This window comes from Gymnodraco acuticeps, unplaced genomic scaffold (genome assembly GCF_902827175.1).
Source record: "Gymnodraco acuticeps unplaced genomic scaffold, fGymAcu1.1, whole genome shotgun sequence".
Taxonomy (NCBI): domain Eukaryota; kingdom Metazoa; phylum Chordata; class Actinopteri; order Perciformes; family Bathydraconidae; genus Gymnodraco; species Gymnodraco acuticeps.
This window is the reverse complement of record NW_022990055.1, coordinates 1,030,123-1,043,669: the sequence shown is the minus strand read 5'-3', so window position 1 is coordinate 1,043,669 and position 13,547 is coordinate 1,030,123. Positions and strand designations below refer to the sequence as shown.

The 13,547-nt window shown below is 44.2% G+C and overlaps 1 protein-coding gene across 1 annotated transcript in view; it reads left to right on the top strand.

Moving 5' to 3' along the window:
* The window catches only part of LOC117545952 (inactive N-acetylated-alpha-linked acidic dipeptidase-like protein 2), a 1,067,198-nt gene that overhangs the window by 595,607 nt on the left and 458,044 nt on the right, over positions 1-13,547 (top strand). Inside the window, exon 10 of the mRNA XM_034215999.1 lies at positions 11,773-11,905. Within this exon, the coding sequence (XP_034071890.1) occupies positions 11,773-11,905 (133 nt within the window). The remainder of the gene's footprint in view (positions 1-11,772; positions 11,906-13,547) is intronic.

The window sequence follows — 13,547 nt, the reverse complement described above, 5'->3', positions numbered from 1 at the left end:
GGAGCGCTTCGTATTTACGTCACCTGATACGCGCTGTTCGGTTGCGCTGCTCCAGCAGCCTGCTAGTAAATTAGCTTACAAGCTAACTCAGCTGAAAAAGATCCAGAAACGTTACTTTTAGTTTTTTACTTTAACCATTTTGTGGAGATCACCGAAAATAAAGAGGACCATGGCCAGGTAAATAAGATGAAGCTGTTCCTTTAGCCCCCAGTAATGTTACATTAGTAAGTTAACAAGTACATTAGGCTATATAGCTGATGTAATTTAATCATATTATTTCATATTTTAAATAAGTCTTAATTTGTCTGTACTACACACACTGACCTCCTTTTCCCCTCTCTCTCCAAGTGAGGTTCTTACCCTCATTACCTCTTCCCGCCCTACCACCTGTCCTCTGGACCCTATCCCTTCAAACCTCCTTCAGACTATCGCTCCTGATATTCTACCGTTTCTCACCCATTTCATCAACAATTCTCTAACTTCTGGTCACTTTCCAAACAGTCTCAAGGAGGCAAGAGTAAACCCTCTCCTAAAGAAACCCACTCTCAACCCGTCAGATGTTATAAACTACAGGCCTGTCTCTCTCCTCCCGTTCCTGTCTAAAACACTTGAACGCGCTGTCTTTAGACAACTCTCCTGCTATCTCCATCAGAACAACCTTCTGGATCCGCACCAGTCTGGTTTCAAGGCAGGTCACTCCACAGAAACTGCCCTCCTTGCTGTCACTGAGGAACTGCACACTGCTAAAGCAGCCTCCCTCTCCTCTGTCATCATCCTTTTGGACCTGTCTGCTGCATTCGACAAGGTGAATCATCAGATCCTCCTTCGCACTCTCCTTCGCACTTGGAGTTTCAGGCTCTGCACTTTCCCTCCTCACCTCATACCTCAAAGACCGCACCTACAGGGTTACTTGGAGAGGGTCCGAGTCCGACCCTTATCAATTAACTACAGGGGTCCCTCAGGGCTCTGTTCTTGGTCCCCTCCTCTTCTCCTTGTACACAAACTCGCTCGGATCAGTCATTAGCCCGCATGGTTTTTCATACCACTGCTACGCTGACGACACCCAATTAATTCTGTCCTTTCCCCGCTCAGAGACCCAGGTCGTCGCACGCATCTCTGCTTGTCTAGCTGACATCTCTCAGTGGATGTCTGATCATCACCTCAAGCTCAACCTTGACAAGACTGAACTGCTTTTCCTTCCGGGAAAAGATTGTCCCACTCTTGACCTAACAATCAACATTGGCACCTCTGTTGTTTCCCCGACTCAGACTGCAAGGAATCTGGGTGTGATCCTAGATAACAACCTGTCCTTCACTGCAAACATAGCTGCTACAACCCGCTGCTGCAGATACATGCTTTACAACATCAGGAGGATGCGTCCCCAGCTGACCCAGAAAGCGACGCAGGTTCTGGTCCAGGCTCTCGTCATCTCACGCCTAGACTACTGCAACTCCCTCCTGGCTGGTCTACCTGCATGTGCCATCCGACCTCTGCAGCTCATCCAGAAAGCAGCTGCTCGCCTGGTCTTCAACCTTCCTAAATTCTCCCACACCACGCCGCTCCTCCGCTGCCTTCACTGGCTTCCGATAACTGCTAGAATCCACTTCAAGACAATGGTACTTGCGTACCATGCTGCGAATGGATCTGGCCCTTCCTACATCCAGGACATGGTTAAACCGTACACCCCAGCACGTGCACTCCGCTCTGCATCAACCAAACGGCTCGCTGCACCATCGCTGCGAAGGGGACCCAAGTTCCCATCAGCAAAAACACGTGGGTTTGCTATCCTGGCTCCAAAATGGTGGAATGAGCTCCCCATTGACATCAGGACAGCAGATAGCTTACACACCTTCCGGCGCAGACTTAAAACTCATCTCTTTCGACTTTACTTCGAGCGATAGAACCTATAACAAAGCATTTATATACTAATAAAGGGCTGGCTTATCTAAAGCCAGTTGAGTAGCACTTGAAATGTTTTTGCTCTATGAAGCCTGATGTACTTATATGATTCTGTTTTCTTCAAGTTTGTATTTTGTTTGTCGAACGCACTTATTGTAAGTCGCTTTGGATAAAAGCGTCAGCTAAATGCAATGTAATGTAATGTACTAATAAAACAATATGTTTTTTTTAATGAAAAAAAGCATGTTGTATAGATTGATTCTTACAATAACAATATTAGTTTTCTCATCTTAATATATAGCTGTGATTATAACAGTTTATATTCTCCTTCTTCCCCTAAACCAGCCCAGATGATGTCCCACTGACCCCAGGTCCAGCAGCACCGTGACCCCCTGCTCTGCTGAAATACACAATTAAACATTTTCTATGACCTATTTTTTGTATTAATAAAATTAAACAGAACTTAAGACAGTTGAATGACCTAGAGATATCCTATTATTCCACTGCGTATGTTCACATGTTGTAAATAATGGTTAAAATCTCAGTAAATGAAATAAACAATGTATTTAACAATTACTATTTTAATTACATTTTGTATTTTCATCTAATCACAACGTAGAGGTAAGCATATATGCATCCTCTCTCTGCAGCTTAATGTCTTCTATTATTATAACTTTCATCATTGAGACAGAGGAAATCAATCATGTTATTTAACATCACCAGCAGTAACACAAATATCAGCAAAAGTGTGTTTATGGAGTTGTTTATTTGTATTATATGTGCAGCAAGTATATACACTGAACAAAAATATAAATGCAACACTTTTGTTTTTGCTCCCATTTTTCACGAGATGAACTCAAAGATCTAAAACATTTTCTATATACACAAAATAACCATTTCTCTCAAATATTGTTCACAAATATGAAAAAATCTGTGATAGTGAGCACTTCTCCTTTGCCGAGATAATCCATCCCACCTCACAGGTGTGGCATATCAAGATGCTGATTAGACAGCATGATTATTGCACAGGTGTGCCTTAGGCTGGCCACAATAAAAGGCCACTCTGAAACGGGCAGTTTTGCTTTATTGGGGGGGTCTGGGGGGGTCCGAAAACCAGTCAGTATCTGGTGTGACCACCATTTGCCTCACGCAGTGCAACACATCTCCTTCACATAGAGTTGATCAGGTTGTTGTTTGTGGCCTGTGGAATGTTGGTCCACTCCTCTTCAATGGCTGTGCGAAGTCGCTGGATATTGGCAGGAACTGGAACACGCTGTCGTATACGCCGATCCAGAGCATCCCAAACATGCTCAATGGGTGACATGTCCGGTGAGTATGCTGGCCATGCAAGAACTGGGATGTTTTCAGCCTCCAGGAATTGTGTACAGATCCTTGCAACATGGGGCCGTGCATTATCATGCTGCAACATGAGGTGATGGTCGTGGATGAATGGCACAACAATGGGCCTCAGGATCTCGTCACGGTATCTCTGTGCATTCACAATGCCATCAATAAAATGCACCTGTGTTCGTCGTCCATAACATACGCCTGCCCATACCATAACCCAACCACCACCATGGGCCACTCGATTCACAACATTGACATCAGAAAACCGCTCACCCACACGACGCCACACACGCTGTCTGCCATCTGCCCTGAACAGTGAAAACCGGGATTCATCCGTGAAGAGAACACCTCTCCAACGTGCCAGACGCCATCGAATGTGAGCATTTGTCCACTCAAGTCGGTCACGATGACGAACCGGAGTCAGGTCAAGACCCCGATGAGGACGACGAGCATGCAGATGAGCTTCCCTGAGACGGTTTCTGACAGTTTGTGCAGAAATTCTTTGGTTATGCAAACCGATTGTTGCAGCAGCTGTCCGAGTGGCTGGTCTCAGACGATCTTGGAGGTGAACATGCTGGATGTGGAGGTCCTGGACTGGTGTGGTTACACGTGGTCTGCGGTTGTGAGGCCGGTTGGATGTACTGCCAAATTCTCTGAAACGCCTTTGGAAACGGCTTATGGTAGAGAAATGAACATTCAATTCACGGGCAACAGCTCTGGTGGACATTCCTGCTGTCAGCATGCCAATTGCACGCTCCCTCCAAACTTGCGACATCTTTGGCATTGGGCTGTGTGATAAAACGGAACATTTTAGAGTGGCCTTTTATTGTGGCCAGCCTAAGGCACACCTGTGCAATAATCATGCTGTTTAATCAGCATCTTGATATGCCACACCTGTGAGGTGGGATGGATTATCTCGGCAAAGGAGAAATGCTCACTATCACAGATTTTTTCAGATTTGTGAACAATATTTGAGAGAAATGGTTATTTTGTGTATATAGAAAATGTTTTAGATCTTTGAGTTCATCTCATGAAAAATGGGAGCAAAAACAAAAGTGTTGCATTTATATTATTGTTCAGTGTAGAAGCAGCTGTTTGTGTAATCAGACAGACTCAAGCTATAATCGTTAAATATCTATTAAAAGAAAGGACACATACAAAATAAAATTCTGAAACTAAGACACAAGTCTGTAGGACGGCAGTAAGCAGAAGTCTGGGTGGAGGATGTTCCTGATCGCCGTTTTGCTTTCTTCAGCACCTCGGAGCAGACCCGGCGGCAGACATACATCTCTGGGCGGGCATTTGATTTACCAGGGCGGGCCCACCACGACACTTACATTTCCCGGGAAATCTTAATTGTCAAGGGGGGGGGGGGGGGAGGGGCTGTTAGATGCTCGCAATTTGTCAATGGGGGAAGAGGAGGGAGGCGCTCGTGAATTGTTGAAAGAGAGGGGTTTTAGGTTGCCATTTAAGGCTGTTGACGGTCTTATGTATCCATTGGTTCGGTTGGTTTTGTGCCACATTTGTAACGCTGTGCCAACTTGGGCAAGCACGCAGGCAAACTTGAGCGCACACAGGGTGGAGAGGTGGAGTAAGGCTGAGCGATGGAGAGAAAGGGAGAGAGAGAGAGATTGAGCGAGGCAGAGAGCCTGTGCAGCGGTCTGCTTGCGCACAGAGCAGGAGTTTGTGAGAGAGCCGGCTTGAGAGTACATTTCTCTTCAAAATATAATTGATTGCCAGCTGACTTGCTTGCTCGTTGGTAACGTAGGCCTAACTGGTTTCTTCTAATGTGCCTGCATCTGGCGCTGAGTTGCCATATTCCTTTCGTGAACCACTAGCCTAGCAAGAGTAAACTAACTGACAGGCTGCTGTGCCGCATCTCACTCAAAAACCCACACGACTCAACCCAGCGAAAAACCAGTCTTGCGCGCAGCCTTTCATTCAGAATTTCCTAGCAAAATAAAAAAATGATATTAAACTAATACAAAAATAAATATTAGGACAAAGCCCTACAAATAACAACAATAAGCATAATAATAAAACAATAAAAATGTGGTATTCAGCCCTGATTAAAACAGCGGGCCCAAATCCTGGATGGGCGGGCCCGGCCCCATGGGGCCCGCCCATGACGCCGGGTCTGCCTCGGAGGGTCCAGGTGGATGCAGCTCTGTCCTGATGATCCACTGGGGTTCGGGGTCCTTCTCCAGCACCTCGGGGGGTCCAGGTGGATGGCAGCTCTGTCCTGATGATCCACTGGGGTTAGGGGTCCTTCTCCAGCACCTCGGGGAGTCCAGGTGGATGGCAGCTCTGTCCTGATGATCAGCTGTGCACTTTTCAGATTATGGGTCCTTCTCCAGCAGATCCATTTCTCCAGAATTTTAAAAACTCACTCTTCCCTGCGCGCATTGCACCCTGGGATATGGTAGACCGCGAAGGATACATCAGATGTATCCTCCAAATCCGGGAAAAGAAGGCTGCATTCGTGGGCCGCATTCGGAGGAGTCTCGTCTTTTTTAAAAATTGGGACAGCCTTCTTTCGGCGGAAGTGACGTATGCGGTCTACAAATGCAGCCTCCGAATTGAGACACGGCCATAAGGTGTGGTACATTTACACTGCATTTTCTACCCAGAAATTACACAGGGGGGAAAGAAAATCAGGACGCAATTGCAGAATAAAAGAGGGCAGGCAGGTATAAAAGTGTTAACAAAAGCGAGCTTTATCGTATTAAAGCTGGGGCAAAACAACTAAAATAAACTATAGGAGCAGACAATGTGAAACAAGAGGAAAATAAACAAAACAAAACAAGGAACAAACCGGTAAGACTTGGTGAATACAGTAGTGAATGATAGGAAAGGAGCTTTGAAACTTCCTTTATAACCTCCTTTAGCTTAGGAAGCACTGGACCTTCCTTTATGAAAGGAAAGGAGAAAATGCTGTCCCACAATGCCTTGCGGCCACAACAATTGCCGTGACACAACATCCGGCCGCACTGTTTCGATTCATGTGAGGCCCACCCCAAAATGCTCTCATTGGTTGGGACTCGTGATGACGCCCATCCTAAGCCAATACTGATCAACATCCCACTAGGGCTGTGCATCTTCACTGGTCTCACGATTCGATTCGATTACGATTATCCTGTCAACGATTCGATTCAATTCGATATCCCGATGCATCCCGATGCATCACGATTCATACCAATGCGTTGCATCCTCAATTTTCTATATTACTGCACATGGCTTATTTTTCATCAATGCATACGTGCAGTAAATACATATGAACTCTCTTTTTATTATTTAGAAAGTGCTTCAGAAATCAATAACATATATGTCTTGACATTCATTTATAAACCAAAATAAATGAATTGTATAGGTCTAGCCTCCATATATCTGTGTGTGTTCCATCCTCAAAAACAAAAAACTAATGCTTCTGCAGTCTAGCTGCAGCTTCTAGCAACAGTCTTCTGTTAAAAAAAGGACACTGAATGTCCTGAATGTCCTGAATGTGGCATCACACACAGGACTTGAGTCTGAACACAGCAGTCAACAGGAGTATTTACAACAGCATATAACAACTAAAATACTGCATGTGGGTGCACACTTACATGCTCTGTCTTACTGTTGCATAAATCCCATGAATGTATGAGATTAAGTTAGCTTCATTATATCTCAGTGATTAAGTGAATAATAAAGTTTCTATCGGGTCACTATCAGCCTGTCACTCATTATTTTCAGGGAGGGGGCGGGGCTTGGAGGAACGGAGAGGAGACGGTGATCGTGGAAGCTTTTTTCCTCCTGCCTTCACAAACTTTACACACGTATATACAGTGCTTGAATTGGAATGAAAAAGGTGCCAGTACTCTAAAATCAGCAACTTTTTCAAGTCAATTTTATATATACAGCCCACAAACAAGAATTTGGCTACTATAATGCTGGTGGGTTTGTCTCTTTACTACTGTATATTTTAGAAAGGTTCACTGTTCTTAACATTTTTTATGATAGGCAGCGGATATGGCTAAAGCTTAGTAAGGTCAATATTAACTGAAAATATAGCAATCAAAGTCTAGATCTTCTGCTGAAGACACATGAAGCAGAGACCTTTCAGGTGAGAGCCCCTCTGGTGGTGTTCAACATTAATGACAAGGAAACAAAGCTCTGGTCAGAAGCATTTTTTATAAAAAGCTTTAACAAAATTAAGTATTTCTGTACATTTTGAATGCAATCTAACTTTCCAACTCAGAAAACGAAAAACGAAAAAGTGCCAAAAGTCTTATCACATGGCTGAGCTGCTTTGCAATATACTTCACCACTGAAGAATACAAATATGTATAAAGTAAACTATGATGCAATCTAACTTTCCAACTCAGAAAAATGATAAAGAGCATGAACAAAGAACATGTAAAAACAAATGCAAAATTTGCACAATCTAAAATGAGAAACTGTAACTGCAAGTAACAAAGTCTGAGCCATGGTAAAGAGTTACATTGAACACCAAGCTGATCAGATAACTCCCTGGTTGGTCTGAAGTCCTTCTATCTCCAGGATCTGTACAAATCGGCACATTATGCCAAAAGTCTTCTCACTGGGTGAGCTGCTTTGCAATATACTTCACATTGTTAGAAAAGGCTCCAGAAGGCCTTGGGGACATCAGTATCAGGGGCTGGAGCTGGACAGGCTCTTTCATCAGCACTTCTCCTTCCCTTTGCCAGCCAGGACCTCACATACTGTTCCGGATTGAACTGTCCTAGTGATGGTCCATTACATTTAATGAAAACCAGGCTGGACAGTCGGCTGACAGAGAGAGCATTCCTTTTTGCAGTAAGGATATCGTTCATGCAGCTGAATGCCCGCTCACACTCACTAGTGGAGACAGCGATGGTTCGGACTGCTTTCAGTAGAGGCGACATGGCAGCAGGTGTACGGGATGCCCTGGTTTCCTTGTATTCGCGAAAGCCCTGAACAGTCTCTCTTCTGTCCACTTTCAGCACTTCGCACAAACGTAGCACCTCTACGTCCCCATACTGTACGTCTAACTCCTCTTCAGGCCAACTTCCAGGATGGATAACTTTCATGTCCTGGATTAGCTGATTGTCCCGGGCCTCCCGGCCATGTAATGGGATTTCTCTTGTGCTGACATGAGAGGAGGTTGTGGAAGTCATTCTGTGTCTCAGATTCTCTACCATACTGCGGAAAAACTGACCTGCATGAATCTGTACAAGCCTGCCATTCTCACGCAGGGCAACACCCTTGAAGGACTTCTCAGCTAGAGCTGTATGAACTGTAGTCATGTGTGGGCCAGGCATGGTGACCATGGATTCAAAAACTCGTATTTCTCGAGTTAAGAGCCTATCTGCTGTAGGCAGTGTCATCTCTCTTTTTTGGAGTTGCCGAGAGAGGTCGCTGAGCTCTGTGAGCGCATCGTACATCAGTCCCAGATTGCTGACAAACGTTGCAGATGTGAGCACATCATCCAGGCCCTTGTACTTTGCTCTGTCTCTGGAATCCCTGCTCGTGTCGTTTGCAGCATTTGTGAAGTGATCATGAAGCACTCGGTAGTTTTCCCAGACTGCTCTGACGCTCCTTTCACTTGAAGCCACCCAGCGGATGGACAAAACACGCCCTATCACCAGGAGACGCTGTCCGACTGCTTGCGCACACTGCGCTAACTGCCTCTGATTTTTGGGGGAGGCATGGAACAAGGAATAGAGTTTGTCAAAAAAGATCTGGAAATGATTGAGCCCTGAGACCTCCTTGACCACATCCCCAACTGCCAGCTCTAGGCGATGATTGGAGCAGTGCCACACAAACAGGCTTGGGAATTTACTACACAACTGGGTAGCAACGCCTGTTCTCTTCCCTAGCATGACTGAAGCCCCATCACATGCAAAATAAACTAAACACTGACCTAAAAAGTCCTCGTTAAAATCTCTTCCAAGACACTCCATTAACGCCTTTGTGATGTCATCAGCCGTTGTTCCATCCAACTCGATCAGCTCCCAAAAAAACGTTTCGGGCTCAGCATCAGCTAATGCTGAGCGTAGACACACAACAAGCACCGTTTTACCACTAATAGTGGTAGATTCATCGACCAAAACACAGAGTTTTCTTTGGTTTTCTGTAATGTCTTTTGCCATTTTTTTCTTCAGCTCATGAGCTATGTGGTCGATGATTTCGCCACAGGTTTTATTGGAGTGCAAAACCCTGCCCACGTTCAGCCCATTCAGTTTCTGTACATTCAAATCAATTGGCATGTCTGTGAATGGCCGGCTATGTTTGCCAATTGTATATGCCGTTCGAAAAACTGTGATAGTGGTGTCTAATTCAGATGTATGCTTAGACTGCACTTGATGTTGAATAGTTTCACGTGAAGCAGATGTAAGGATGTCAGCAGCTTTTACATGGGCTTGTGATTCTTTATGTTCTTTGATTTTTTTTCTCAGGCTAGCTTGTTGTTTGCCCTTGTCAACACCGAAATGAGACACTGCACACTCACCCCATTCAGTTGACAGTTTCAGTCCTTGTCCAGTGTGTATTCCCAAAGATTTGACATCTCTGCATATCCGACATCCTAGCTTCTTATCTTTAAGAAGGAGCCATGCATTGGTCTTGCAAAAATATTGTACCTGGTCCGTTGTCCAGCAGTCAGGTGCATCGCTTTGCCCGGTGTTGGTGGTGGCAGTTGCGCCAGCAGCAGCTAACGTTAGAGGCTCTGGAGGAGGCGGCGGAGCTAGTGCTAATGCTAATGCACTAGAACTTGGAGCAGGAGGATCAACCAAAGAAAGCTCCCCATCAGACACAATTTCCAACACTGGCACAGCATTCTCTGTATTTGAAGTTTCTTCCGGCGACAACCACTGTCTTTTTGCACTTTTATTAATCCACGCTAACATTTTAGAAATGCTAATTTGTGACGTGACTTGCTTTCCTTCTCTCGGGGGCGTGCTTGCTCTGTTCTATCACTCTACATAGCCACCCACTGGGTGGGAGTTGCACTGCATAAACACAACACACGTGCATCTAGGTATGTAAATTGTAAAGCATTAAAACATGGTTTTACTAACAGTTTTCAGTATGTTGTTACTTCGGCATTATTATTATTATTTTGAAACGTGTATTACTATTAAATCACGGTAAAATAGGTTAATTTTGACATAGTGGTTTCCACCACAGTATTTACATGGAGAAGATAAGCCCCGCCCCCTCTCCAGCACGTTCTGTTTGAATGACAGTAGTAAACAGCTGACAGCCGCTGTGAAACTCCAGCGGTTATAGCGATGAGAATGTCCGTTCGGCACCTCATGACGCATCTACTGAGTACCGGGCGGCTGTATATATATATATGGATGTATAATAAGAACGGCGGGAGAGTGTTGAGTACTGGCACGGTGCATGAGTACCGGAGTACCGCCAGCATGCCGGTACTGAGCAAGAAGTGCTGGTACTCCATGGGTCAGAACCAGAAGTGCCGGTACTGCGTACCGGTGAGTACCGGCCCAATTCCAGCACTGCGTATATATCGTCTGAAAATTGCTAGAGGACATTCATACTCTGCAATCCAAGACTTAATTAAATCCACCAAAAACCTGACATGATTGTAACGCGATTATTTTTGAAAAACATAAATCTCTGAGCCGACACAGAGTGATTCAGAGCGGGTCCTTCTGCTGTTGGTTCTGGACTGGTGGTGTTGTGTTGGTGGATAAAGCAGACTGCTCCGTGTTTGGTGTTGCTGTGCCGCTGTCACGTCTGTTCCCTGATCTCTATGTCACCAACCGATTTGATATTAAAGTGACAGAAAAAAAAAAACGTTATAGTAAAGCCGCGGCCGGAAAATCAGGAAGCAACGTTACTACGCTATAGCCGATTATCTTCCGTCACTGCATCGAGACCGAATCGTCCACGTCCGCATCGCAATGCATCGTAGAAACGATTATTTTCAACACCCCTACATCCCACCCCTCCTGTAACCCATGGTTTGTCTGTATGTGACTTCAGAGCCAGTGAGCAACAGACTTATATATGGAATAATATTAATAATACAAAAAATCTTAATGCTCGATAAAATTATTGTCTGCGTTAATGAATGAATCCGTTAACGAGCCCAGCCCTGCTCTTTATTTTAACAAACAAGGGCCATAGAGAGATGTGGAAGACTTTTGTGTGCAAGACTCTTTCCAACCAGTCAAAAATAAGTACCGCTACGCTACCGTTTCAACAACAATGTACACAACCCCACCTTCCTAACACCAAAGGAAGTAGAAACTCAAAGTTGGCTATGAGATGATTAGAGTGATGCATATGCAAAGTAAAGGGCTTGTTATTTCTCCTAGGATGTGTTGTATAACAGCTGTGATGTGTAAATTGGCAGTTATTTCCTTTTACTTTAACACCTTTGAAAACAACCAACACGTGCTAAAATGAAATAAAAAAGGTTTTGAATCATGCTGAGGTACAGTATGAGTTGTCGCAGTCTTGCCTGCACAATTAAAGCATTTTTAGCATAACATGTTTCTTATTGTGTGCCTCCAGCTATCCCTCCTGTCTGAACTGGGTTTTGGAGGTGTTCTGCTTTACATCGACCCATGTGACGCCCCCCCTGGAAGCCACACCTGGCATCAAGCCTTCAGAGTAACCCTCAACCCAGGAGGAAACCCTGCCATATGTAAGTGCCTTTTTATTAGTCAAGTGAACATATACTTGCCTATTTAAGTTTGGGAAAACCGGAAAAATTATGTTTCTCTCGGTATTTAACACTAAATCAGGCTGTAATAATCGTAAAAAAAAACTTGCATTATGCTTTACTTTATTTCTTTAATGCAACGTGTTTGTGTGCTTTCTGTCACAAAACACAATTATTCAAATAAATGTGCTTGTTGCATGTTATAGCCCTTTCTTTACCCAATTTATTATCTGCCTACATGTATACACTGACATTGTTCATAAAGGGGAAAAATGCCCACAGAATAATTGTCCACTTAGCTGCTTCTCGATATTGTGACTTTGAATATCTCAAATATAGAGGCAGCAAAGATCATTCCATTTAAAGAGAAGATATTATGCCAGTTCTCAGGTTCATATTAGTATTTAGTGTCTCTACTGTGACATGTCTCCATGCTTTAATGTTCAAAAAACTCTTTATTTTTCTCATACTGCCTGTGCTGCAGCCCCTCTTTTCACCACTGTCTGAAACCAGAGCCCAGTCTGCTCTGATTGGTTAGCTGGCCAGAACTGTTGTGATTGGTCAACCGCTTAGAGATATCCTACTCCTATCACATACAATGTGTTGGAGCGCTAGCCAATAGCAGTGCGGGTGTTACATAGTGATCTCATTATGTTGCGGAAGTAATCAAAGGAGTCCAATGTAAGCGTTTCAGGCAGGGATGGGGGGGGGGGGGAGTGTGTGGGAGAGAAACTCCTAACTTTTGGATTTTATCCTTTGCAGACCATTTACACGCACATATATAACACACTGCCGGTTAGGGAAAAGCCCAAAAAGCATAATAGGACCTCTTTAAAGCCAAATCGTATTGAAGCTGTAAATTCAACCTTTCTACTCATGCCAGATTTAAAAATAGCCTTCATATGACGTGGGAAACAAATACTTCTCCCTTTTTTAAAGTGTTTTCAAACCTTTAATAAACTCATTTTTATTATAAGCACTAAATAAAGTAAAGCTCAATGCAATTATACATATTTTTTGGGAATCTGGTCATTCCCTGAAACACATTTTCTGCCTTGGCCTTAGGCAGAGGACGTTATATCTCTCTGTATCTCTGTGACTCTTTGCTACTGTACAGTATTTAAATCCCCCTCCCAAGATGGATGACCTCTCTGACCCTCAGTCTTGTCCCTACTTCCTGTTTTTCTGCCCGGTCTGGCCAATGGGGACGTGTCATTACCGCTGAAGTATCTTTAGTCCTTGTAAGAGTCCCAGTACCAAGACCCTGTAGAGCCCCGCCAGATGTCTGGACTGCTGTGTAAGTGTGTGTGTGTGTGTGTGTGTGTGTGTGTGTGTGTGTGTGTGTGTGTGTGTGTGTGTGTGTGTGTGTGTGTGTGTGTCTGTGTGTGTGTGTGTGTGTGTGTGTGTGTGTGTGTGTGTGTATGTATGTGTGTGGGGATGTGTTTAAGAGAGAGAGAGACAGATGCTGGCTGTCTGCGCTCCAGTCCCCTGTGCTAATACAGCTCAGAAGAACAGAAGATGTGAAAGGACACCTCATTATTCATATCAACCAGACTTTATTCAACTGCCAAATACTGTTGTTATTACTGGGAAATATTTCTATAAATGAATCAAAAGAAATGGG